Source organism: Octodon degus, unplaced genomic scaffold (assembly GCF_000260255.1).
Source record: "Octodon degus isolate 3935 unplaced genomic scaffold, OctDeg1.0 scaffold00073, whole genome shotgun sequence".
NCBI lineage: Eukaryota > Metazoa > Chordata > Mammalia > Rodentia > Octodontidae > Octodon > Octodon degus.
The window spans coordinates 1241708-1264663 of record NW_004524649.1 but is presented as its reverse complement, the minus strand read 5'-3'; the positions used below and the strand labels follow the sequence as shown (position 1 = coordinate 1264663).

General features: G+C 52.9%; 1 protein-coding gene across 1 annotated transcript in view; it reads right to left on the bottom strand.

Moving 5' to 3' along the window:
* The window catches only part of Cacna1a (calcium voltage-gated channel subunit alpha1 A), a 184335-nt gene that overhangs the window by 48933 nt on the left and 112446 nt on the right, over nt 1–22956 (bottom strand). The window contains exons 19-25 of the mRNA XM_023720124.1: nt 22720–22946; nt 19306–19769; nt 18220–18358; nt 15807–15936; nt 14500–14559; nt 14039–14145; nt 3298–3397 (exon numbers count right to left, since the gene is read on the bottom strand). Of these exons, the coding sequence (XP_023575892.1) occupies nt 3298–3397; nt 14039–14145; nt 14500–14559; nt 15807–15936; nt 18220–18358; nt 19306–19769; nt 22720–22946 (1227 nt within the window). The remainder of the gene's footprint in view (nt 1–3297; nt 3398–14038; nt 14146–14499; nt 14560–15806; nt 15937–18219; nt 18359–19305; nt 19770–22719; nt 22947–22956) is intronic.

Genomic DNA, 22956 nt, shown 5'->3' with positions numbered 1-22956 from the left:
AGCCCCTGCCCCCTCTGTTCTTGTGGGTTCTATGATTTTTTGGTGGTGCAGTGGAGGGACAGGGTCTCCCTATGTAACTGTTTTTTTTTTTTTTTTTTTTTTTTTCCCCAGTACTGGGGATTGAACTCAGGATCTTGTGCTTGCCAGGCAGGCGCTTATGCTGGACTCCCCCTCTGCCATGTAGCTCAAGTTGGCCTTGAACTCAAGAGCTTTCTGCTTCAGCTTCATGAACAGGTGGGGTTAGAAGTATACGCTACCAGCACACTGTATACCCACGGGTTCTTTTATCTATGGACTAGACCAACCTTGCATGGAGAATATTTGGGGAAGAAAATCGTACCTGTCCTGAACATACACATTTTTTTTTTCCAGTCTTGATTCTCTAAGCCAAACAGCATAATGACTTCCCCGTATGTTCATGGCACCAAGTGTTCTAAGTGATCCAGAGGTGGCTGAAAACCCACAGGACATCGCCCTGCCTGCTGAGCAGCTGGGGACTCCCCGGACCTGAGAGCAGGCTCTAGGTGCCTGGGGTCTGAGGTACAATGGCTGTGACATTCCTGGTACCTCCAATGTGGTGTTTTGGAGCCAGCTGAACCTGTACACGGCAAGCTGACAGATGGCACCCTCCAGGTGCTCCCAAAGAAGAGGAAGGGTCCCACTCGGAGAGTCCCCCCTCATGACCTGCAGCTTCTCAGTCACCCCGGCCTGTTCAGCAAGTCTTCTACTCTACTCTACCTTTACACTGATTCCTCCTAATCACAGTGGTTAACAAGAGAGGCTGAGCCTAGTGGCAGCGCGGGTGGAGTGTGGAGTGTGGCCAGCTGCCCAGGGGTGGGAGGCCGGGCTTTTGGGAAGTGCTCAAAGGGGGCTGTGACTGGAACAGGATGACCTGGAGCAGCCTGCGCTGCCACGAGTTTCAAGTTTCTCCTTCCAAGGTGCAGCCATCTCGTTCCTGGCTGAACCTGCTTCCCCCAAATGGACACTCACCCCATTTGCAGCCATGAGGGCCGCTGCCTCTCCAGCAGCCATCAGGGATAACTATTTCATTTTCTTTTCTTTCCTGCAACTGGGCACTGAACCCGCTGCCTTTGTACTGAGCTCCATCCCCAGGCCTTTTCTCGAGTCAGGTTCTTGGTACAGTGCTAAGTTGCCCAGACTGGGTTCAAAGCTGGGGGTCCATGGGGCTGGCGAGATAGCTCAGTGGTTTAAAGCGCCTGTTTAGACAAGCTTAGGTAGCGCAGGGATTGCTGTTCGATCCCGGGCACCATATGCCATGCGCCATGCCAGCCTTGCCCCCAGCTGGGCTAAGCTCACACACACACACACACACACACACACACTTGGGATCCTCTTGCCTCAGCACTTCCAGAGTGCTGGGATGACAGGCATGAGCCACCATACCCTGTCACTCAGAGATACTGTTAGACAGCACAGGAATCCAGCATGGAATCACGAGGTAACAGAGTTGTTCCTCAGCTTCCTTCCACTCCTGAGCAGGGAGAAAGTCCTATTTCCACGCTACTGTGTCAATGCCCGGCAGTGGAACTTTCTCTTTTTATTTTTAAATTATTATTATTATTATTATTGCCTCCTTTCCCTTCCCTGTTACTTTTTCTTAGCCAAGAAAAAGCAGGTGTCCAAGTGCGAAGCCTTTGTCCTGCAGCATTGTTTGGCTTTTAGTAACACTATTCGTTTTATTCCAAGAAAAAAATTTAGTTTTCTCTTCTATTAACAGGGGGTTCTGGATTTTCACTTTGGAGATTTGGCAGGAGCTTTTTAAAAATTTCTCTTGTTAGTTTGGTTTGGTGGCTCACGCCTGTAATCGTGAGGTTAAGGCAGGAAGATTGTTGCGAGTTAGACACCAGCTTGGTCTACAAAGTGAGCTCAAGGTCAGCCTGAACTGCATAGTGAGACCCTGGCTCAAAAAGACAAAAAAATTTTTTTATGTTTCAGACCCAAAGAAAAAATTTTTTGTCTTTTTGAGACAGGGGTGCCTTAAACTCACTGTTTAGTCCAGGCTGGGCTTGAACTTGTGATCCTCCTACCTCAGCCTCCCAGTGCTGAGATGAAAGGTGTGCTTGCACTGCTATACCCAGCTGAGCCTTTTTCTTTCTTTCTTTCTTTCTTTCTTTCTTTCTTTCTTTCTTTCTTTCTTTCTTTCTTTCTTTCTTTCTTTCTTTCTCTCTCTCTCTCTCTCTCTCTCTCTCTCTCTCTCTCTCTCTCTCTTTCTTTCTTTCTTTCTTTATGGTACAGAGTCTTGCCATACAGCTCGGACTTGCAGGCAGTGATTCTCCTGTTTTCTGCCTCCCCAGTGCTGGAATTATAGGACCTATGTCGCCACGCCCAGTCTCAGTGGCCGGCTGGCTCAGAGCGCCTGGGGTAAGGGCCAGTGTGGCACATGGTTCAGGGATCAAACCCAGTCCCTTGCCTAGGCAGGCGCTTAGTCTACTGAGCTAGCTTGTTGGCCCTCGAGCTTTTCTTTTTAAAGTAAACTCACTTAAGACAAATTAAGTGACCTGACCCAACAAAACATAGTAAGTGAACATAAATTGAAAAAGGGGTGTGAATCTCTGGGCTGTCTTTCTTTCTCTCCCCTTCCTTCTTCCTTTCACAGCAAGCTGTAGGGACATGTTGGCTCAGATATATCAGACCACAGGAGATGAAGAACAGATGGCGTAAATCCAGAGATCTAGTTTCCTTCTTCTCGGATTAGAATGGTGCTCGAATTCTGGAAATGTTGGTACGATACCTTCGTATGAATTAAGACAAGGCACCGGACTTGACATTTTCCATAGTGGAAAACTGCTATAACATCAAGGGCTGTTAGGAGAGTTCACGTTACTGCCACCTGCTACGTACCTGTAATCCTAAATACACTCTCATTTATGAAGCTCGTAGAATGTTAGTGGCACTTCTTTCAAGATAACAACTCTTTTAAAAAGTTGTTAACGGTACTGAGAATTAAATCCAGCACCTCACATATGCTAGGCAATCACTTAGCATGAATCCCCCCCCCAATTTTATTTTGCAGTACTGGAGATTAAACCAAGTGCCTTTGCACTGAGCTATACCCCCAGACTTAATTTTTTTATTTATTTATTTTTAGTGACAAGGTCTAAGTCGACCAGACTGGTCTTAAATTTGTGACGCTCCCACTCAGCCTCCTAAGTAGCTGGGACTGCAGGTATGCACCATGTCTACCTGACAGCGTCTTCCTGAGCAGTGTGCAACCTGTTCAACTGTACATGGGATTCCTGGAAGCACCCTTTCCACCTCCACATTCCCAAATCTCACCTTAAGCTTTGGCAGCCGCTTGATGGTTTTGAGAGGTCGTAGCACCCGGAGGACACGGAGAGATTTGATTGTGTTGATGTCCTTTCCTTTGCTGTTGCCACTGTGTGTGTTGGGGGGGCATCAGGATGGGCAGAAGGGAAGAGAGGACGCAGTGGTCAGGCTGGGAGGTGGGAGCCCTTAAGTTCCCTGGGCCCCACCTTCTCAGGCCTAAAGTCTGGTGTGAGCCAGGTGAACCCTGTCCTTCCTGGAGGACTGCTCTGCTACGTTTAGGCTGAGGAGGCATCAGACAGAGGCTTTTAGGGTTCTGCTGTCAGGGTGGTTTTCTCTTTTTCTTGTAAGACAAGATCTGGCTATGGAGCACAGGATGGCCTCAAACTCCAAGAGATCCTCCTGCCTCAGCCTTCTAAGCGCTGGGAAGACAGGCCTGTAGCACACTCCTCGCTCAGGCTTGGTTTCTGATACTGTGTGGCCTGCCTGAGGTGGACCCTCTGGTTGCTGCTCCGCCGTTAATCCTGCATGGGGACTTCCAGGAAACTTCTGGGCCTGGAAGTTGGGGGATCCTGTGTTCTCTTTAAAAATGGCCTTTGACAATTCCAACAGAGCTGGGGACACTGAGCACAGTCCTTGGCACTGAGACCTCCTTGTGCCTGTCCTGAGCCACCCCCATGGTCCTTTCAGATGCGGATGTTGACCACTGGCCATGGGGAGGTTCCTGCTTCAGCCTCCTGTGGGTTTCTGAGCCCACAGCTACCACAGGGGTTCACTGAGGTCTGGCCCAGCGTCTACCAGGCCAAGCTCGGCAATGCAGGCCCCAGAGAGGCAGGAGGTCAATCTGTGGAGCTGGACAGGGCTGGTGTAGGCTGGCGCCCCACTCTCCCCTGGGGCCACACCAGTGCCTGTGGGCCTGTCACCTGCCTGCACCCCTCCCAGCCCGGGAACCTTCCTGAGCATGCGGGCACCCACCCATCGCCCTCTTCCTCCTCACACCTTTCTCTTCTTCTACCTTTTCTGCCCACAGTGGCCAAAGCCAGTGAGCAGAGCCAGCCATTGTCTTAAAAGAGTCCTGAGACTGGATTTTCAGCAGAACTCCCAGACTTCCCGACACAGCATGTGACGCGCTCTGAAATCCAGCCTGATGTCCCTGGTGGTCACCAGCTGCTGTGCCCCGTTTGCCTTGCCCACAGGCTGCTAAGGCAAAGCCTGTCTGCCGCTCCACTTGCAGTGCACAGCTCAGCTCCAAGTGCAAGCTCAAGGCCCCCCTGGCTGACCCTGCCTGGGACGGTCCTGCTGTCCACACTGAATGGAGCTCCTGGTGGACACTGGGGTTGCCAGGGTTTCACTTCCTTGGACCCTGGCTCTTGTCTCAGCTCTGGTCCAATGTCTCAGGACCCTGAGTGGCCCCAGGAGAGTGTCCCTGGGTGCAAACTTCTCTATTCAGTCACCTTCCAGGTCACAGCTGGCTGCCTCTGAGGCCCTCACCCCATGGTTCTGCAGAGCCCATGCAGAACCATCGGATTTTTTTTCGTTTGTTTGCTTGGTTTTTGTTTAAAAAAATCCTTTGTCTTTTCCCCATGTTTCTTTCTGATACTTTTAGGGAATCAGGAGGAAAACTGGATTTTAGTGGGCTGGGCAGAAGGTGCTCTTAGACCCAGCAAGCCCAGACTGGTTTTTTTTTTTTTGTTTGTTTGTTTTTTTGTCTCCTGAGCTTACTATGTTGTTGTCTCCTGTCTTACTACGTAGCCCAGGCTGGCATTGAACTCCTGTCTCCTGAGTGTTTGGGATTACAGATGTGCACCACAATGCCTGGTGTCCTTATTAGAGCCGAAACCTCAGAGTGTGCTGGTCGTCTTTAATAATGGCCTCCAGATACCCACAAATTTCCCCTTTTGTACCAGTACCTCTTCTTGCACGCTAGGCAAGTGCTTTACTGCTGAGCTACATTCCCCACTCCATTTCTATTTGGAGACAGATTCTGGCTAAATCTCTAAATTACCCAGGATGGTCTTGAACTTCAGATCCTCCTGCCTCAGTCTCCCAAGTGGCTAAATTCTCATGTGCCAATCACCAGCCACGGGCGAATTCATCTGCCTGGCTGCCTGCGTTCCCGCATCTAAAGTGGACCCAGGAGCAGGAAGGAGGACGGAAGCTGGGAAGCCGCCTAAAAGGAGCCTGGAGAGCAAGGATGCCGCCCCAGAAGCCAGATCCACAGCAGTGCGGACGCACCTCTAGGCTGGGGCAACTGCTCCTCCTTCCTGAACCCATCTGGGGTTCTCCCATCTGGGGCTGGAGACCCTCCTGACTCTCGTAACCACCCTCCCCTCTCCCCTTCGCTTGCTTTGTTTTCTGCCAGGGCTGGGGAGTCATGGCCAAGGTCATGGCCTCCTTTGGGTTCCCTTGGCCTCTGGGGGAGCAGGTTCTGGTCATCATAAGCGACAGGACAGCTGCAAGGACACAGGGCCACAGAGAAGAGACCAGAGCCGATGTGACTGCACCGGGGCACAGAGGACGTGGGACAGAGTGTGTGAGAGAGTGAGAGAGACAGTGAGAGAGAGAGAGAGAGAGAGAGAGAGAGAGAGAGAGAGAGAGGAAGAGAGAGTGACAGGAAGAGAAAGAGAGGACTTTACCGTGTGCTGCTCCTGCAGAGGTGGCGTCGGAGAGAGAGACAGGTCGTAAGCAGCCTCAGAAGAGAGAACACAGGACACGCACAGACACAGACACGTGACAGTGCCACCCGGTCCCCCAGTGCCCGCTTCCCGCCCAGGGACCAGGAGGGGTGGGTCAGGACGGCGGCTCCCGGGCCTCGGCCCCAGCTCCGTCCTGGCGCCAGCCGCAGCATCCAGGAAGCCACAGTGCCAACGAGCCGTGGGCCACCGAGGCGCAGGAAACTGCTTTTGTTTCCAGAAGTTCTGGCCCGGAAGGGTGGGTGGGGCTGGACCGCAGAGGTGTGAACTTGGGGTTTGGAGCGGACCTGGGCTTGAATCTAGCCTCTGTCTCTCCTGATGCTGCCTGGGAAATGGGCGTGTGGCACTCATATACTCTGCTAACAACTGTAACTTTGGCTTTAGGTTTTTTTTTTTTTTTTTTGCTGTCTCAGGCTGCCTTAAGGGTGGGTCTGGTGTGGCATGTGGAGCTGGGGATCGAAATGTGGTCCTCTGCGCCTGACTGGGTTTGCGCATGCAGGCACTTAAATAATGGGGCTAACTGGCAAGCCTGACCCTGGTACCAGGGATTGAACTCAGGACCTTGTGCTTGCCAGGCAGGCACTTAAGCCACTGAGCTATCTCTCCAGCCCACTGTTTTTGGTTGAGATAGGATCTTGCTATGTAGCCCAGGCCTTGAACTCACTATGTAGGGCCAGGCTGCATTACAGGTGTGTGCATCACAGCTGGCTTAGTTTTTTGTTTTTTGTTTTTTTTGGAACCAGGGATTGAACTCAGGCCCTTGTGCTTGCCTGGGAAGCACTTATTCCACTGAGCCATCTCCCCAGCCCCCAGGTTTAGTTATTTTTTCCAGAGCTGGGAATGGATCCCAGACCTGAGCTCCCCCAGCAGCCTTACCCAAAGATTTCATTTTGAGATTAGGCTCTCCCTAAGTAGCTCAGGCTGACTTTTGTTTTGGCATTTAGTACAGGGTGTACAGGGTTTCACTACACAGATCAGACTCGTAGTGGTCCTCCTGTTTGCAGCTTCCCAAGTGCTGGGATTATAGGTGGGTGCCACCACACCCAGTCTCAATCGCTGCCCCAGTATGTCCTGGGTGTGGGGTTGCCGTGGCACGCTGGAGCCACAGTTGAGTGGAACCTCGCTCCCTGCACCTGCCTGAGCAGGCGATTTAGCCCACTGAGCTACCTGGCTGGCCTTTCAGGCTGACTTTTGAGCTTGTAATCCCTCTGCCTCAGCCTCCAGAGGCGCTAGGACGACGGGCCTGTGCACTGCACCCTGGTTAACTTCTTTGTGGAGACAGTCCTGCAGTGCTGCCCAGGCTGGCCTTGAACCTCTAAGCTCCAGCTGTTCCTCCTGCATAGTGCTGTGATGTGCCACACAACTGTTTTTTAAAAACAGAGCAGGTTAGATGCCTATAGATACACCAGGGCATTCTCCTCCACACACACACACACACACACACACACACACACACACACACACACACTTTTCCTTTAGTCTGCCTTGGTCATTCTCACAGTTTATCTTTGTTTTTGTTTTTGAGACAGAGCCTTGCTATGCAGCCCAGGCTGGCTTCGAACTCGCAGCCATCCTCCTGCCTCAGCCTCCTGCGTGCTGGGATCCCAAGCATGCACCAGCATACCCCATGTGGAGTTCATTGTGTCTACGAATCAGTACACACAGACTTGGACAAATTTTACTTTTTGGACAACTGAAGGGGCTTCTACCAACATGGATTTCTGCCTGGGCTGCTGACTGTGGGTGCAGCCCTAAGGTTTGTGACTGTCCCTGCGTCTGACTGTGTGATGGCACCACAACGCCCATTTTCCAGATGAGCAAATGGAAGCCCGGAGAAGGACAAAGACTGCCCTTGGGCCATGCCAGTGCCTGGCCAAGATTCAAACCCAGGTCCTTGGACCCCATCCACTCCTACTCCCCGTGCCTCTTGGTTGGGGTTCTGCGGCTTCCAGGAGGTGCGGCCCTGGGACCAGCCACTCCACACACCCAGGGGGCACAGGATCGTGACCCTGAGTGGCTCAGCTACTGCCCCAGGCCTGGGCACAGCGTACGGCGTGTGGGTGGCCATGAAATGATGCGGATGGAGTCACAGGATCATGGACGCGGCGGGAGGTGGAGGGCGCACAGTCTGCTCAGGCTGGGGCCACAGTTGAGGCACAGGAGGATCCTCGCCTCAGCAGGCCTTGGACACGGGACCTCCCAGGCCACCTCAAGGTCTGGCTAGACCCTCCCCTCTCTGTTCTGCGGTTTGTCCATCTACAATCTGGGGCTGACAAAAGCACTGCCTTTGTACCGTGGGTGCAGATCACACACAGGAGGCAGCTATACTCTCTCCGCCTCTCCCTTTTAAATTAATTAATTAATTAATTATGGGGCTGGGGAGATAGCTCAGTTGAATAAGCACTTGCCTGGCAAGCACAACGGCCTGAGTTTAATCCCCAGCTCTGCAAAAAATAAATAAATAAATAAATAAATAAATAATATTTTGTGGTACCAGGGATTGAACTTAGGACCTTACACTTGCCAGGCAAGTGCTTATTCTACTGAACTAACTCTCTGGGCCCTTTTTGTGGGTTTTTGAAAGACTCTCATGGTAGTTGAGGCTGGCCTTGAACTCAGTGACCTTCCTGCTTCAGCCTCCCAAGTGCTGGGATCACAGAGCCCATCTGGCTGGTGACTATGTACATGTACTGTATTTCTTATGGCCAATTCTACTTTCCTTACTGCTTGGGGAAACTGAGGCACTGGCAGGCTAAAAGCCTGGTACATCCAGAGAATAACCTGATGCTTGCTGCTGGGTCTGGCGCCCGGCCTAGAAGCAGACAGGGGCCAATAAGGAAGGGAGCAGTGGGAAGAAGCACCCCGAGAGCCCCAGGAGGCCTCCCCTCCTCCGGACCTTTGTCTGCCAACAAGGAAACACGGAACTGCAGTCCTCACACACTGCAGAGATGGAAGCATGCAAACCAGGGGTGAGGGTGGATTTTCTAACTTTCCTTGGGGACGAAATAACTGCTTGCCTGGCTGCTGCACTGGCTTTGAGCAGTTGGTGCTGGGTGGCGGGACTGGCTGGACCCAGGCAGCCCAGCACCCGGGCAGTGGCAGCCCTGGCCACACACTGGCCCCACAGCTTCCCTGCTTTCAAACCCAGGGAAGGTTCTGGCACTGGCCAAGCGGCCACTGGAAAAATACACATGCACACCCCTCCTTGAGAGAGCCCAGAGCCCTGAGACGTTCACAGGGTGGCTGAAAGCCCTCCCTGCCTTCCCTTCAACAAGGAAAACGTTCCAAATAGGAACGTCCAAGCCTGTGGCATCCCCAGGTGGGGAGCAAGGGCTACAGGATCCACTGCAAAGCAGCTGTCAGGCACTTGCCAACTGTAGATTTCAAACCCTTGGTGGCACCCTGGGCTTTCACAATGAGCTATGTCCTCAGTCTTTTCTAAAATGCTTTTATTTTGACACAGGGTCTCTTGCTAAGTGAAGTGGCCCAAGCTGGGCTGGATCTCGTGATTCTTCCTGCCTCTTCCTCCTAGAGCGCTGGTTACAGTGTGCACTGTGATGCCCAGGGTGGGCTGCTCTTGGGTCTCTCTGTATCACTTTATAGAGTGAAGCACCACAAAAAGCCATTTCGGGCAAGCCATCCCTAGACGATGGTATCACTTGTGAAGATGTGATGTTCACCCCCAATGCAGTACTTTGTGCTACTATGCCACGAAGGATAGACCTGCATCGTGTGGAGGAGAACGGATGCACCTTGAGACCTCAAGGTTAAGTGAAATGCATCAGGCAGCGAATATTAAGCATCGCAAGGTTTCTGTTTTTTGAGAAACCCGAAGTATAAATCAATTAAAGAGCAAACCGGAAGAAGTAGGAAGATACAGACTGTGCAGCAACGGGAGAGGCCAGGGAAGGTGTTAGTGGTTGGTACAAGGGAGTGAGCACTAGGCGCCTGCGGCTGAGCCACTTCCGGGGTGGGCGTGGCCACGCCACGCGGCTGCCCAACCACTGACGAGGAAGTATCTCCTCACCTAGTGACCCGCGGTGCATTGGTGACTGTAAGGTGTGCTCTGCAAGGGATGCCTGCGTGGGCACAGAGGGTTCCCGAGACCCTCCGCTCAGGCTGCGTTCCTGCTCCCTGCTGGAAGGGAGCTCAGCAGACCTCAGCCCCGCAGGCAGGCTGTTTTGTCACACAAGGAACCTTTCCCTCATGGATCTTGATTTCAACGTTTTTTGTGGTGCTGGGGCTTGAAGCCTGGGCCCCACACGTGCTAGGCAAGCTGTTCTTGGGATGCTGGTACACTCAGGGAGGCTAAAGCAGGAGGGTTTCAAGTTGGAGACAAGCCTGGACACCTTAGAGGACTCTGTCTCAACATAAAAAAAAAAACAAGGGTTGGGGATGAGGCTCAGTGCAAAGGCACTGGGTTCAATTCCTGCAGAGAGAGAGAGAGAGAGAGAGAGAGAGAGAGAGAGAGAGAGAGAGAGAGAAACCCAAAAATCTCCAGAGCCTGTTGTAAACTCTGCTCATGTGAGCACAGGCTCAAAGGCTGAGAGCTGGGGTCCTGGAAGGTCCCCAAATCCAGGGTCCCTGTGGAGGTGGCAGCAGGGCAGGTGGCAGTAGGGTCCCTTTCTCAGCATATGGGCCAAGGTCACCACCCAGGACTTGGGGTGAGTGGGGAGAGACAGCAAGCAGCGAGGGGACCGAGGACCTCCTAGGGTGGGTCCACGCCAGGCTGAGGGGATAACAGCTTTGTCTTCAGAAATTAAATTTTCTCTGCCACCTGTCTGATGTCTGAGTGACCCGCTCAGGTAGGAGGCTGGTATGGCTTGTGTCTAGTTGTCCCCTCAAAGCCTCATGCAGTCATGGGGTGGACTTCTAGAGTTTGTGCTTAACCCATGACCCACTGGGATTGTGGGTGTGAGTGCTGCACCCGCCTGGGGCAGAAAGCCCAAATGCAACATAAAGGAGGTGGACTTGCTCTCGGTAGCCACTGTTGCTGTTACTCCTTCCTTTTGCTCTTGCCATTTTGCTGCCTTCCACCACCATGAACTGCTGCCCTCTGTCATGTGCCAGTCTGCCTTGGAGCCAACTAAGTATGGACTGAAACCTCCACAAACTATGAGCTAAATAAACCTTTTCTTCCTTCTTTTTGGGTGTCAGGTATTTGTCCCAGCCCCTGGTTCCACCAAAAAAAAAAAAAAAAAAAAAAAAGTATTTATATATACAAAATAGTTAGGATAGATATACAATTACTTTTGCTTAATTCAATGAGAAGAAAGAGGTGTACTAATAGCATTTGGACAGAATATCCTGTCTGCTTCTTGTACAATGGATAACCACTAAGAAGATAACAATGTACAATGTATCGATTATCGAAACTGTCCTATTATTCAGCTTTGAAACTGTCTCATTCATATTTATTTCTCAATAAAATAAAAAATAAAAAAGGAAATATTTTGCTACCATATATAGTAACTGAGACAGAGGCAGAGGAGGAGCCTGCGTCCTGTTCTCACAGGCACTGTGGACTCTGTAAAGTTCTTCAAAAAACAATCTAGTGCACAGTCATCCTGGCACTCTGCAGCAGAGGTGTGAGGGTCACTGCGAATTCCAGGCTCTCCTGGGCTATGTAGTAAGACCCCACCTCAAAAATAAAGCAAGACCAACCAACCTGCCAACCAATCAACCAACCAGCGCTCACTTGATAAGAAAAATGCTGTATCTGTTTTTTTTTAAATTTTATTTTACACATCTCTGAGTTCCAAAGAAGTCGACCCCAGGCCCCTTTCTCTTGCAGTCCAGGCTGGCCTCGAACTCGAGATCCTCCTGGGAAGCCAGGCAGGCATGTGCTGCCTTGTCTGGGGCCCCCTTTTTATTATCTCTGGTCTATGAAGTTGCCATTCACATCCTTTGTTAATTGACCCACTGAGATCTAGAATTGCCCAAGCTGGGCTTGAACTTGTGAGCCTCCAGTGTCAGCCTCCCAGAGTACTGGGTGCCAGGTGTGCACGCCACACCTGATTCCTAAAGCCATCAGCATGACACTGTTGCTAGACATCCCAACTTGTTATTATGTAGGAGCACTTCAAAGAAAAATTACTTTAGAAAGAGGTGGACAGGGAGAGGAGAAGAAAAAGAAAGGGTGGCAGAAAGGTGAAAAAATGAGAGAGAGCAGGGGACAGTCACAGACACTAGCTGCTCCCTTGCACGGTGCGCCCCTACCTTCCATCCCCTGGAACCTGGAGGGTTCTTGGCCAAACATGACCTGGCCTCACTGTGTTTCCAGGGGAGACACTGGGGGGTGGCCTTGTATAGCCCTGACATTGGGAATGGGCCACCATCCCAGCCCTCTGTTGGGTTGGGGAGACTGTTCTGGATTCCGTGTCTGCTGAGGGACCTAGGACTTTCCCCGGTGGGGTCAGGCTCCCAGCAAGACCCTCTCTTTGGGAATGATTTATGCAACAGGCCTCTGTGGACTTCATGAGGCTAAGTCCTCAAGCTCTGCTTCTGAACCTGTCACCTTTCAGTCTGTGACAAAGGTCTCCAACGTGGGAAAGGTACTGCTAACCTCACTACCAGGCCTGAAGGGCTAATGGCACCTTAGCCCCTTGACACCACCCTGGAATGGTCACCCAAAACTCGGGAACCATCTTGGAACAGCAGCTCAGCCTTGGGCACCACCTTCAAAAGGATGTCCAGAATTCAGACATCATCTTGAAATGGCTGCCCAGAAGTCAGACATGAGCCTGGAAGAGCTACTAAGCCCCGCAGTTCCTCTTGGAATGGCTACCAGAAACAAGGTGCCATCTTGAGGAGGATGCTCAACAGCTCTTTTTTTTTTTTAAATTAATTTATTTATTTATGTGTGTGTGTGTGTTTGTGGCCAGCTCAGCCCACCAGGGGGCGGGGCTGGCTGGCATGTGGTGCTGGGGGATTGAACTGTGGTCCCTGTGCTTTGCTAAGCTTGTTCTAAGTAGGTGCTTTAGACCACTGAGCCATCTCACCAGCCCTGCTCAACAGCTCTTACGCACCACCTTGAAATGGCTGCCCAGAACTCAGCTGCCATTCTGAGACCGGCTCTCAGAGGAATAGTTACGGAGCCCTAGGGTGTCGTCTTGGAACGGATGCTTTGCTAACAGGCACCAATTTGAGATGGCAATTTAGAACTTTGATGTCATTCTGAAATGGCTGCCCAGGACTCAGATACCCCTTCCACATGCCTGCTAAGCCCTAAGGGGCCATCTTGAAACGGCTGTCCAGTACCTGGGTGCTGTTTTGAAACGGTCTCCCAGAACTCAGGTGCCATTTTACATTAGCAGCTCACCTCTTGGGTACCATCTTGAAATGGCTAGTTAGAACATTGATGCCATTGAGACTGCTGCCCAGAACTCAGACATCCCCTCAGAAGGCTGCTTAAGCCCTAAGGTGTCATCTTGAAATGACTTGCCAGAACTCAGAAGCCATTTTGGAATGGCCACCCAGATTCAGATGCCGTTCTGCTTGGCTACTAGCTCCAGGGCACCATTATGGAATGACTGTTCCACTCTTGGGTGCCATTCTGAAGCCACCGCCTGCAACTAGGGCACCATCTTAGAGCTGTGTGGTGACACATGAGCTTGAGAGGGCAAAGTGACCTAGGACTGGTAGGAGAGGAGATGACAAATATGCCAGAAAGCCATCAGGGCTTTGATGACAGGGCCTTTGGCACAAGGTGGGGTCAGGATTTTCATGCACACTCATGTCCTGGTTGTCTTTTTAGGGGCTCCCCAAAGAGACAGCAGTGGGGCAGAGGGTGTGGAGCAGAAGGGAGATGAGATGTCCCGGAAAGCGCACAGCATGGCCGGTGACATGGTGAGGCCATTGCTGTGTGTAGAGGCAGAAGTGAGAGCACCTCCTCCCAGCCTAAGTGCCTGAGCATGCACAAAGCTGGCCAGAGCTCGTCCCAGGGGCACTCTGGTCTCCACCACCCTAGCGCCCATGACCCCATCTTTGCACCCAAGGAGGGACACATCCCCCAACCTGACCCCAAGTGGCCTCATATGGGGCCCTCCATGGAGACTTACGTGAAGGCAAAGGCCACCAGGGCCCCACTGACCACTATGAAGTCAAGGATGTTCCAGAGGTCGCGAAAGTAGGCGCCCTGGTGCAGGACGAGTCCCAGGTCGATCATCTATGGGGGCATAAGAGAGGGTGCTGGGATTCCCCCTATCCTTGGCTGTGGCTCCCCTGGGGTGGGGGGGTCCCATTGGGCCCCCATTTTGCAGGACGGGCCTGAGTCCAGACTTCAGGGTGCAACCCATCCACATTCAATCCACCCACTAGAAATTATTATCATTATGTAAAAATTTTTGTCATGGAGATTGGACCCAGAGTCTTCACACTGAGTTGTCTCCCTAGTGGATTTTTATTTAGTTTTTGCTTAGCTGTCCAGCAGGGCTCAAATTTGCGATCCTCCTGCCTCAGCCTTCCAGACTGCAGGGAAGGAAGAGGCTTTCACCCCACACCCTGCTTTCTCTGTACTTACCTTGATGACCATCTCAAAGGTAAAGACGCCCGTAAAAACATAATCAAAGTACCGCAGCACCTGCAGGGGACAGGATGAGGACACAGGATCACAGGCATGCTCCAGCAGAACCTGGCAACACCCCCTGCAGCAGCAGTCTCCAAGGAGTGGGATTTGCACTCAGAGCAAAGGTAGCCACCACATACAGGCTGGCAACGTGCACTGCATGGGACCCCACCGGCCCCTCCTCTGCCGAGGCAGAGCTGTTGGTCCTGAACAGCAGCAGCCAGCAGAGGGCGGCAATCCCCACCAAATCGCCAAGTGCGGTGGCTTTACCAATGCAGAGGACACCTTTTTATTTGCCCCAAGCTCTGGTGGACTGAAGTGACACGAGAGGATGGCATCCTTCTTGGCGAAGCCACACCCTCCTCCTGTGGTTTAGATCCAATGCCACTTTGTCATTGTGCCCCGCTCTGGCCACCAGTTTGAAATGCCTCTGCGTTCTCTACATTAAATCTGCACCTCCTCGCACCTGCACCTACCACTTCCCGCCCCACTGTGGTTACAGCTGTTGACGATCTGCTTTTCTTTCATTATTTTGAGGCAGGGTCTTACTCTGTAGCCCAGGCTGGCCTCACCCACAGTGTTCTTCCTGCCTCAACCTCCCAAGTGCTGGGTGAGAGTCTGATAAGAATCTCTTTATCTGTCTTCCTTATTCAGTGTCAACCCCACAGGGACAGGACTGGTCCCACAGAGGCTCCTTGGGCTCAGCACAGTGCCAGGCACACAGTGGGCTGTGGGTCATGCTCCTACCTCAGGGGGGTGCTGCTGGGCCCTGCAGGAAGAGGCCTGCTGGGCCCCTGCCCCTGGGGCACAGGTCAGCAGTCCCCTCACATGTAAAGCTGCTGTGTTGGAGTCCAGCTGCGCATCTGTTCTTCCTTTTTTTCCTCTATTTTTCTTCAGTGCTGGGACCCCTGCACTGCGCTCCATCCCTGGCCCTTTTTATTTCTTATTTGGAGAGAGGTTCTCGCTAAGTTAAGTGGCCCAGACAGGGCTGGATGTGTGGTCCTGTGCTCAGCTTCCCAGGGCACCAGGTGACAGGTGTGCGCCACCACACTCGGTGTAAAGTTCTTTTTTGTTTTATTTTGTGATGCTGGGGACAGAACCCAGCCATTGTGCGCACTGGGCCAGTCGCCGGCATCCCTGTAGGTGACAGAGCTGTGTCTTGCTCCCTCTGCCCCTGGGCACCCGTCCCTCCCCCCAGCGCACGTGACAGCCTGAGGCCTTGAGGTCCGGGCCCAGGCAGAATGGGCCCAGGCAGAACTCACGTTGTTGCGCGGGGCGTTGGGCTGCACGGGGTCCTCGGCTGCCAGCGCGATGCTACTCATGGCGATGACCATGAGGATGCACATCTCGAAGTAGCGCAGGTTGAGAATGTAATGGCACAGGCGGCGCAGGCTGTGGGGACACGAGAGGGCTCAGGTCCATGCAGGACGGGCTCTACCCGCTGCGGCTACCCGCCCGGCCCTGTGTATCCTAGAGATCAGACAGCCCATCCTATCTGCCCAGCAGGTTCCTGGGGTATCCTGACTGCCGAGCTGGCTGAGGAAACACCCCTGGTCCTACAGGAAACAGAACCGCTGCCATGCACAGAGCAGCCTGAGGGGGCGATCCACACAGGTAACTCTGGCTCCAGCAGTTCATCTTCCCTGACTCTTTTTTCTTTTTTCTTCTGTATTTAGGACAGGGTCTACTATGTAAATTGGACTCAGTGATTCTCCTGTTTTCAGCCCTTAAGCGCTGGGATTACAGGTGTGCACCACCACGCCATGTCTCAATCACTGTCTCAGCGCGCCCTGGGGGCGGGGGCGGCGCAGCATGCCAGGGGTGACCCTTGCTGCTGCTCTCTGCCTAAGCTGGTGCTTTAGTCCACTGAGCTATCAGGCCAGCCCTCTCTTCCTTTTTTTAAAAACAGCCTTGTGACCTGGGGGGTAGGTTACGCACCCTCTCTGTGCCCTCATGTATAAAGTGGCCACAGACCACAAGACCAAAAGGGTTGATGCACGCCTGGCATGTGGGAAGCTCTAAAATGTTAAGAGACTTAAACTGGACTGCAGGCTGGATCAGACAGAGCCTTTAAGGCTTGGATGCTGTGATAGTTGATTGCTTGTGTCAATCAGGGAAATTCAGAGGCTTCACTGATTTAGCAGTTCCACCGCTTAAGGGTGTGGAGGACATGCCCTAGGGCGGCTATTTACACAAATAAACCTTTCTTCCCTTAATTTTGGGCATTGGGAATTTTGTCTCATTAACAAGAGATAAGTAACTAAGGCAGATGCCATGATTCTTGTTTTGTTTTATTTATTTTTGGCTCTGTAGAGATAGGGTCTTGCTACATAGCCCAGGCTGGTCCTAAGCTCATGTGATCCTCCTGCTTCAGCCTCCCAAGTGCTGGGGTGATAGGCGTGTGCCACCATGCCCAGTGATTCTTCGCCTCACAAGTGGAGTGGACACAGACAGGTCATAAGGTCAAGCAGACGGCACAGGGCTGGGTGGCTAGGAATAGGGCAGCCCAGGTCAGGCCGCAGCTCAGAGGAAGAGTGCTTGGCCAACGTGTGGAAGCCCAGGTTAGACAGAGCAAACAGCCAAACCAGCACCAAGAATGCTGGCTTCTTGGGATCTATACCTCACACAGGGACAAGGGTGGCACCAACCCCATAGTGTCATTCTTTTCTCCTGTTTTCGTGGCTCCAAAGTACTTTGAGACATCAGGGTTCTGGGAAGTACTTTTTTCTTTCTTGGAAACTGCAATACTAAGAACCTCTGAGTCAACATGATATTCCTGGGATACAATTCTCCCCTAAATAGTATCTTTTCAGGATGCCCAAATAAGCAGGCCACCAAACAGAGAGCATCTGCCTAGAGTCAAAACCTTACAGGGCAGAGGCTAAGAGTGGAGCTCAGGGCACAGGGCTGCCACGTGTAGGCTGAACAGAACACAAAGCCGTTTTGAAAAGGATTTCTCTCCAGGTGTGGTGGCACATGCCTGTAATCCCAGCACTCAGGAGACTGAGGCAGGAGGATTGCTCCGAGTTTGAGGCCAGCCTGGGCTACAGGGCGAGTTCAAGGCCTGCTTGAACTACAAAGGGAAATCCTATCTCAAAAAGACAGAAAAGAAAAACAAAGACTTCTCCTAACATTATGGTGTAGAGTTTTTTTTTTTTTTTTTTTTTTTTTTTTTTTTTTTTTCTCGAATGCCTTCAGGGCACTATTGCAGTGACTTTTTTGTGGAACTGGGGATTGAACTCAGGCCCTTGTGCTTGCCAGGGAAGCACTTATTCCACTGAGCCATCTCCCCAGCTCCTAGATTTGATATTGATGAGGTCTAAGGACATATTTCCATCCTGTGTGGCTGAAGATAGAATCATTTTTATTTTCTGTTGTGCGGGGTATTGAACCTAAGGGCTGATGCATGTTGGGCAAGTGCTCTACCACAGAGTCACACACACTCCCAGCCCATTTTTAAAATTTTACTTTGAGGCATTGATCTTGCTAAAATGTCCAAGCTGTGTTCCAATTTGTGATTTTCCTGCCTCAGCCTCCAGAGTACCCAGGATGGCAGGTATGGTGCCCCAGGCCTGGCTAGGACTGTCATTTCTACCCTGCTCCAGGCCTCTCTGGGGCAATGCTGTTTGGGGCCTCCCCGGCCCCTGCTTGGCGCCTGCCTGACACAGCACTCACGGGTTGGTGGTAGACAGGATGAACATGGAGCTGTAGGGTGGCATGGGCTTGGGGCCGTCTTCCCCAGCAGCATCATCCTCCTCCTCCTTCTTCTCCTCCTCCTTTTTTGGCAGTGGGTCTGGGTTGGCGTTTTTATTCACTGTGGGGAGCAGAACAAAACTCCCGCCATGACTTCCTGCTCACCCCCACACATGGCCCAGGGTCTGGGCACCATAAGCTCCTCAGCCAGTACTCGCAGGACCCTCCTGGGGCTTTTATTTGCAGTACAGGGATAGAACATGAGGCCTTCACACTGAGCTACACACCCAGCCCTCTTCATTTTTTATTTTGAGGCAGGGACAGGGTTTTACTCAGGCTGGGCTCAAATTTGACATTCTCCTGTCTCAGCCTCTACCACACTCCTGGCCAAGGTTGACTGATACCTTATGAGTGAAATTAAGACATGGAGAAGTAACTTGCCTGAGGTCACACAGTGTAGAAGGGATAGCAGGGACTTGAACCTGGGCCACCTGGCCTCAGAATGTTTCTCTTAACCACTCTACCATCTGTTTTGGTTGGGACCCTCGTGGAATATTATCATTATGAGTATTATTTCAGTGGTACTAGAGACTGAACACAGGGGTCCCCGTCACAGAGCTACCCCCACACCTTTATTTTAACTTTGAGACAAGATCTTACTAAGACCTAATCCTTTTCATTCTGAGGCAGGGTCTCACTAAGATGTCCAGATGAGACGGGAATTTTCAATCCTCCTGCCTCAGCCCCCCACGGGCTGTGATGACAGGCCGGCAGCACCCCGCCCGGCTTCCTTCTCAGTCCTCTTTGAAGTCTGGTTGCCCAAGCTGCCCCTGACCTCGTGATCCTCCTGCCTCAGCCTCCTGTGTTCCTGGGGTTGCAGGCGTGCACCACTGCTCTGGCTCACGTTGATTCTCCCGCCCTCTGCATAGCAAGTGCTGTGTGTGTCCTGCAGCCCGGCTCCAGGGGCCCCTTCCAGTCCTCCCTGCTTCTACCTGAGGACCTTGCTGTACCCCGATTTGAGGGCTTCTGGCTCCCTGGGGAGTGTGGCCTGAGCCCCAGCAGCCTCACCTTGCACGACCGTGTGATCGAGGGGCGGCGGGCAGGCGGGGGCCATGTCCACCGTGGTGTGGTCAGGCTTCCTGGCAGTCTTGGCTGAGTCGCTCTGGGTGCTGCTGGGGTTGGTGACGATAAGGCTGTTTTCGGGGGCCTTGGGGGGCCCAGGGTTAGCCGGGTTCCCCGGGTTGTTGGGCATCCGGCGGCTGGCAGAGTTCTGGGGGTTGGTGGCCATGGCGGGCGCGTTGGGCATGTGGCCGGGGTCCATGCTGGTCCCCATCTTGGCTGGGCTCTGGGGCAGCCCTGGGGGGCCCAGGCTGTTGTGGGGGCCCGCCGACTCCCCGGTGGCCAGCTTGTTGTTCCTCATGTTGTCGATGTCCTCGGCCAGCGGCGGGTCCTGGCGGCCCAGGTCCTGCTGGATGGGCCGCGTGGTTGACAGGTTGGGGCCGGACACGGGCATCCCAGAGCCCTGGTTCTCTCTGTGGAAGGCGGACAGGGGAAGAGGGAGTTAGAGTCCAGGAATGACACGGCGGGACCTGTGTGGGTGCAATGTGGACAACAGGAGGACACATCCAGCCATGCATAGTGGGCATGCTAGTGATCCCAGCACTTGGGGAGGCCGAGGCGGGAGGATCGCAAATTCAAGCCCAGCCTGGGGAACTTAAGTGCTGTAGTGAGACCCTATAAAAATAAAAAGGGGATGGACCCAGTTCACTCCTGCTTGGAGTGTCAGGCTTTTATTGGCAGGGTTTCCGTAAATCCTTGTCTCTTCCTTCTTCTGGTATTGGGGATGGAACGCAGGGCAACTCCATCTTTACCTCCTTTTATTTTCTGAGACAGGGTCTAGATAAATTGCCCAGGCTGGGTTTAAACTTGCGATCCTCCTGCCTCAGCCTCCTGAATATGCGAGATCACAGGCATGTGCCATTACACCCAGTTGGCTCTTTTCTTCTTGTCATCATTCCCTAAATGGTGTGTTCCAAAGATTTCCATCAATGCGTGTGGTCTTAGGTGTGACTGCCAGTCTACAGAAGGGACTTGGCTCAGAACCCATCCCTGGAGGGTAACTGGGGACAAACGTGCCATCACTGTTTCATAGGCGAGAACTCGGAAGCCCAGAGAAGCTGAGTTTCTGCCCAAGCCCACACAGCAAGGCGCAGTTCCAAGGAAGGCAGTATGGCAGGTGCAGGCTGAGCAGTTGGGATGAGGCGGGGGCTGTGCAGAAAGGACAGCAGGGAAGGCCCACAAAACACAGGACAAGAGCAGCCACGCAGAGACTCTGGGGCTGCCCCGAGCTGACATTCAGGAGCACCCAGAAGCCTGGCAGGCCCATCGCAGCCACGGCGGGCTGCAGCCTGGTACTTCAGTGGCTCCAATATTTCATGCCATGTGGCCAGAAAGGAGAAGCAAAGCCTCTCTGAGAGTTCAGGGCACTTGGGGGAGGGGACACAAATGGGAAGAGTCCTCACTGGACTTTTGCCACCTCAGTATCCACAAGATAACACAGGGTCTCATGGAGCCCAGGCTGGCCTCGAGGTCAGGTCGATCCTGCTCCCTCAGCCTCTGGGGCGCTGGGTTTACAGACATGCACCACCACGCCCAGCTCTGGAACTTTCTCTTTTGATCAACCAGGTGAAGAGGGTGTCTTCTGGTGTTGATGATCAGAACCCCCATCCCCCAAGTAGCTTCTCGGCTTTGAACAGATCAGACCTGCTGAGGGCCTGGGGCCGGAAGTAGGGGGCTGTATCCCCCCCTGTGGAGAGGAGGAGGAGGAGCAGGGGTCTGGGAAAGCCAGGGGCTTATTAAGTTCCTGCTTGCTGCTGCCCTTGGGGAAATTCTCTCCACTTCTGAATCTCAGTTTTGCCATCTACAAAAGGCAAGGAATTGGGGTGAACAACCTAGGGCTGTGTTTCTGTCTACCTATGAATCTCACTAACTGGAGTCATAGATGATGATTAACAAGGGTTATTACTACTAAAGTGACACTTTAGTGGGTCATGGAGGAGCACGCCTGCAACCCCAGCACTCAGAAGGCTGAGGCAGGAGGACTGCTGTGAATCCAAGCCGGGCTGGGCCGTTCACTTTCTTTTTTTTTAAATTTTTTTTTAAATTTTTATTTATTTGAGAGAGAGAGAGAGAGAGAGAGAGAGAGAGAGAGAGAGAGAGAGACAGAGAGACAAAGAGAGAGTGTGTGTGGTGTGTGTGGCCAGCTCAGCCCACCAGGGGGCGGGGCTGGCATGTGGTGCTGGGGGATCGAACCGCGGTCCCTAATGCTTTGCTAAGCTTGTTCTAAGTAGGTGCCTTAGACCACTGAGCCATCTCTCCAGCCCCTGGGCCGTTCACTTTCAAAACCTCTTCGTGGTGCTTTATCAGGGACAGCTACTCCATCCCTGTCCTGCCTCTTTCAATCACCACTATGGACACAATAACAAGGATGACAATCGCAGTCAGATTGAAGGCCCTGTCAGTCTACCTTAATTTCTCCAGGGGCCTCTTATTCCCCTGAGGGATGCAGGGTCCTGGGAACCTAGTATCATGGTCCCTTTCATTGTTTCCTCTGTATGTCCTGCAAAAGGGTTGTCTTGAGCTGACCCCAGGGCCTTAGCACATGCAGCCCAGTGCTCTATTTTAACAGCTCTTTCTTTTTTTCTTTTTGGCGGAACCAGGGATTGAACTCAGGCCCTTGCGCTTGCCATGGAAGCACTTATTCTACTGAGCCATCTCCCCAGCGACTCAACAGCTCTTTGTGTAAGCCCAATTCTGGACCCTGGCCTGGGCACCATTTCTTGGTCATTTCCCAGAAAGCCTGTTGTGCTGGGGCTGGAAAGTGTACCCTAGAATTCATGTGCTGGGAACAGCCGCCCCAGTTCATATCCTGTTGGGCCGATGCTCTGGGAAGGTGGTGAGGAGAGCGTGAAAGCATGTTGGTATCCCTGACTTCCTAAAATGAGGATGAGCCCTGAGCACCCACGGGCTATGCCTCACAGGGGACTTCCTCGCGCCTTTGCACAAGTGGGGAGACTGCCCTTGCATGTCACAGCCACACGAACTGGAGTCAGATTTTCAAAAAAATTTGGAGGGGGCTGCTGGGTTCAACCCGAGTTTGCCACTTGCACACAAATGGGAAAGAGATCAAAAGACAGGGAAGAGAGGGTGTGAAAAGAACAAGAGGCGTTATACACATGCACCCACTCCCACCCGGAAAGTGAACATCATTCCGCACGACAAGCACGTACTAATAAAAACAAAAATTAACTAAAAGGATGTGAGAGCTTGAGTGATGTGCCCTCCCAGGTTACCCCTCCAACCCCCCAGGAAATGGGGCACGATGGGGAAGACCCATAGCAAGGTTTAAGACTGGCTCAGCGCCAGCACTCCGGAAGCCGAGGCAGGAGGGTCTCCCCGTGTGAGCCCGCCCGGGCCACTCACTTCCTGCGCCGGTGTCTGCGCTCCTTGTCCTCCCTGCGCGCGTCGCCCTCGTAGGCGCCCGGGGCCCCCGTGTGCCGGTGCCGCCGCCTCCGCTCTGCGCCCTCGGGTCCGTCGCTCTCCCGGTGGCGCCTGCGCTCCTCGTCGTCTCCAGGCCTGCGGTGTGCGCGCGGCCTGCGCGGCTCCCCGTCCCCGGCGCGTGGCGACCCCGCGCGGCTGTCCCTGCTGCGCTCGCCCGGT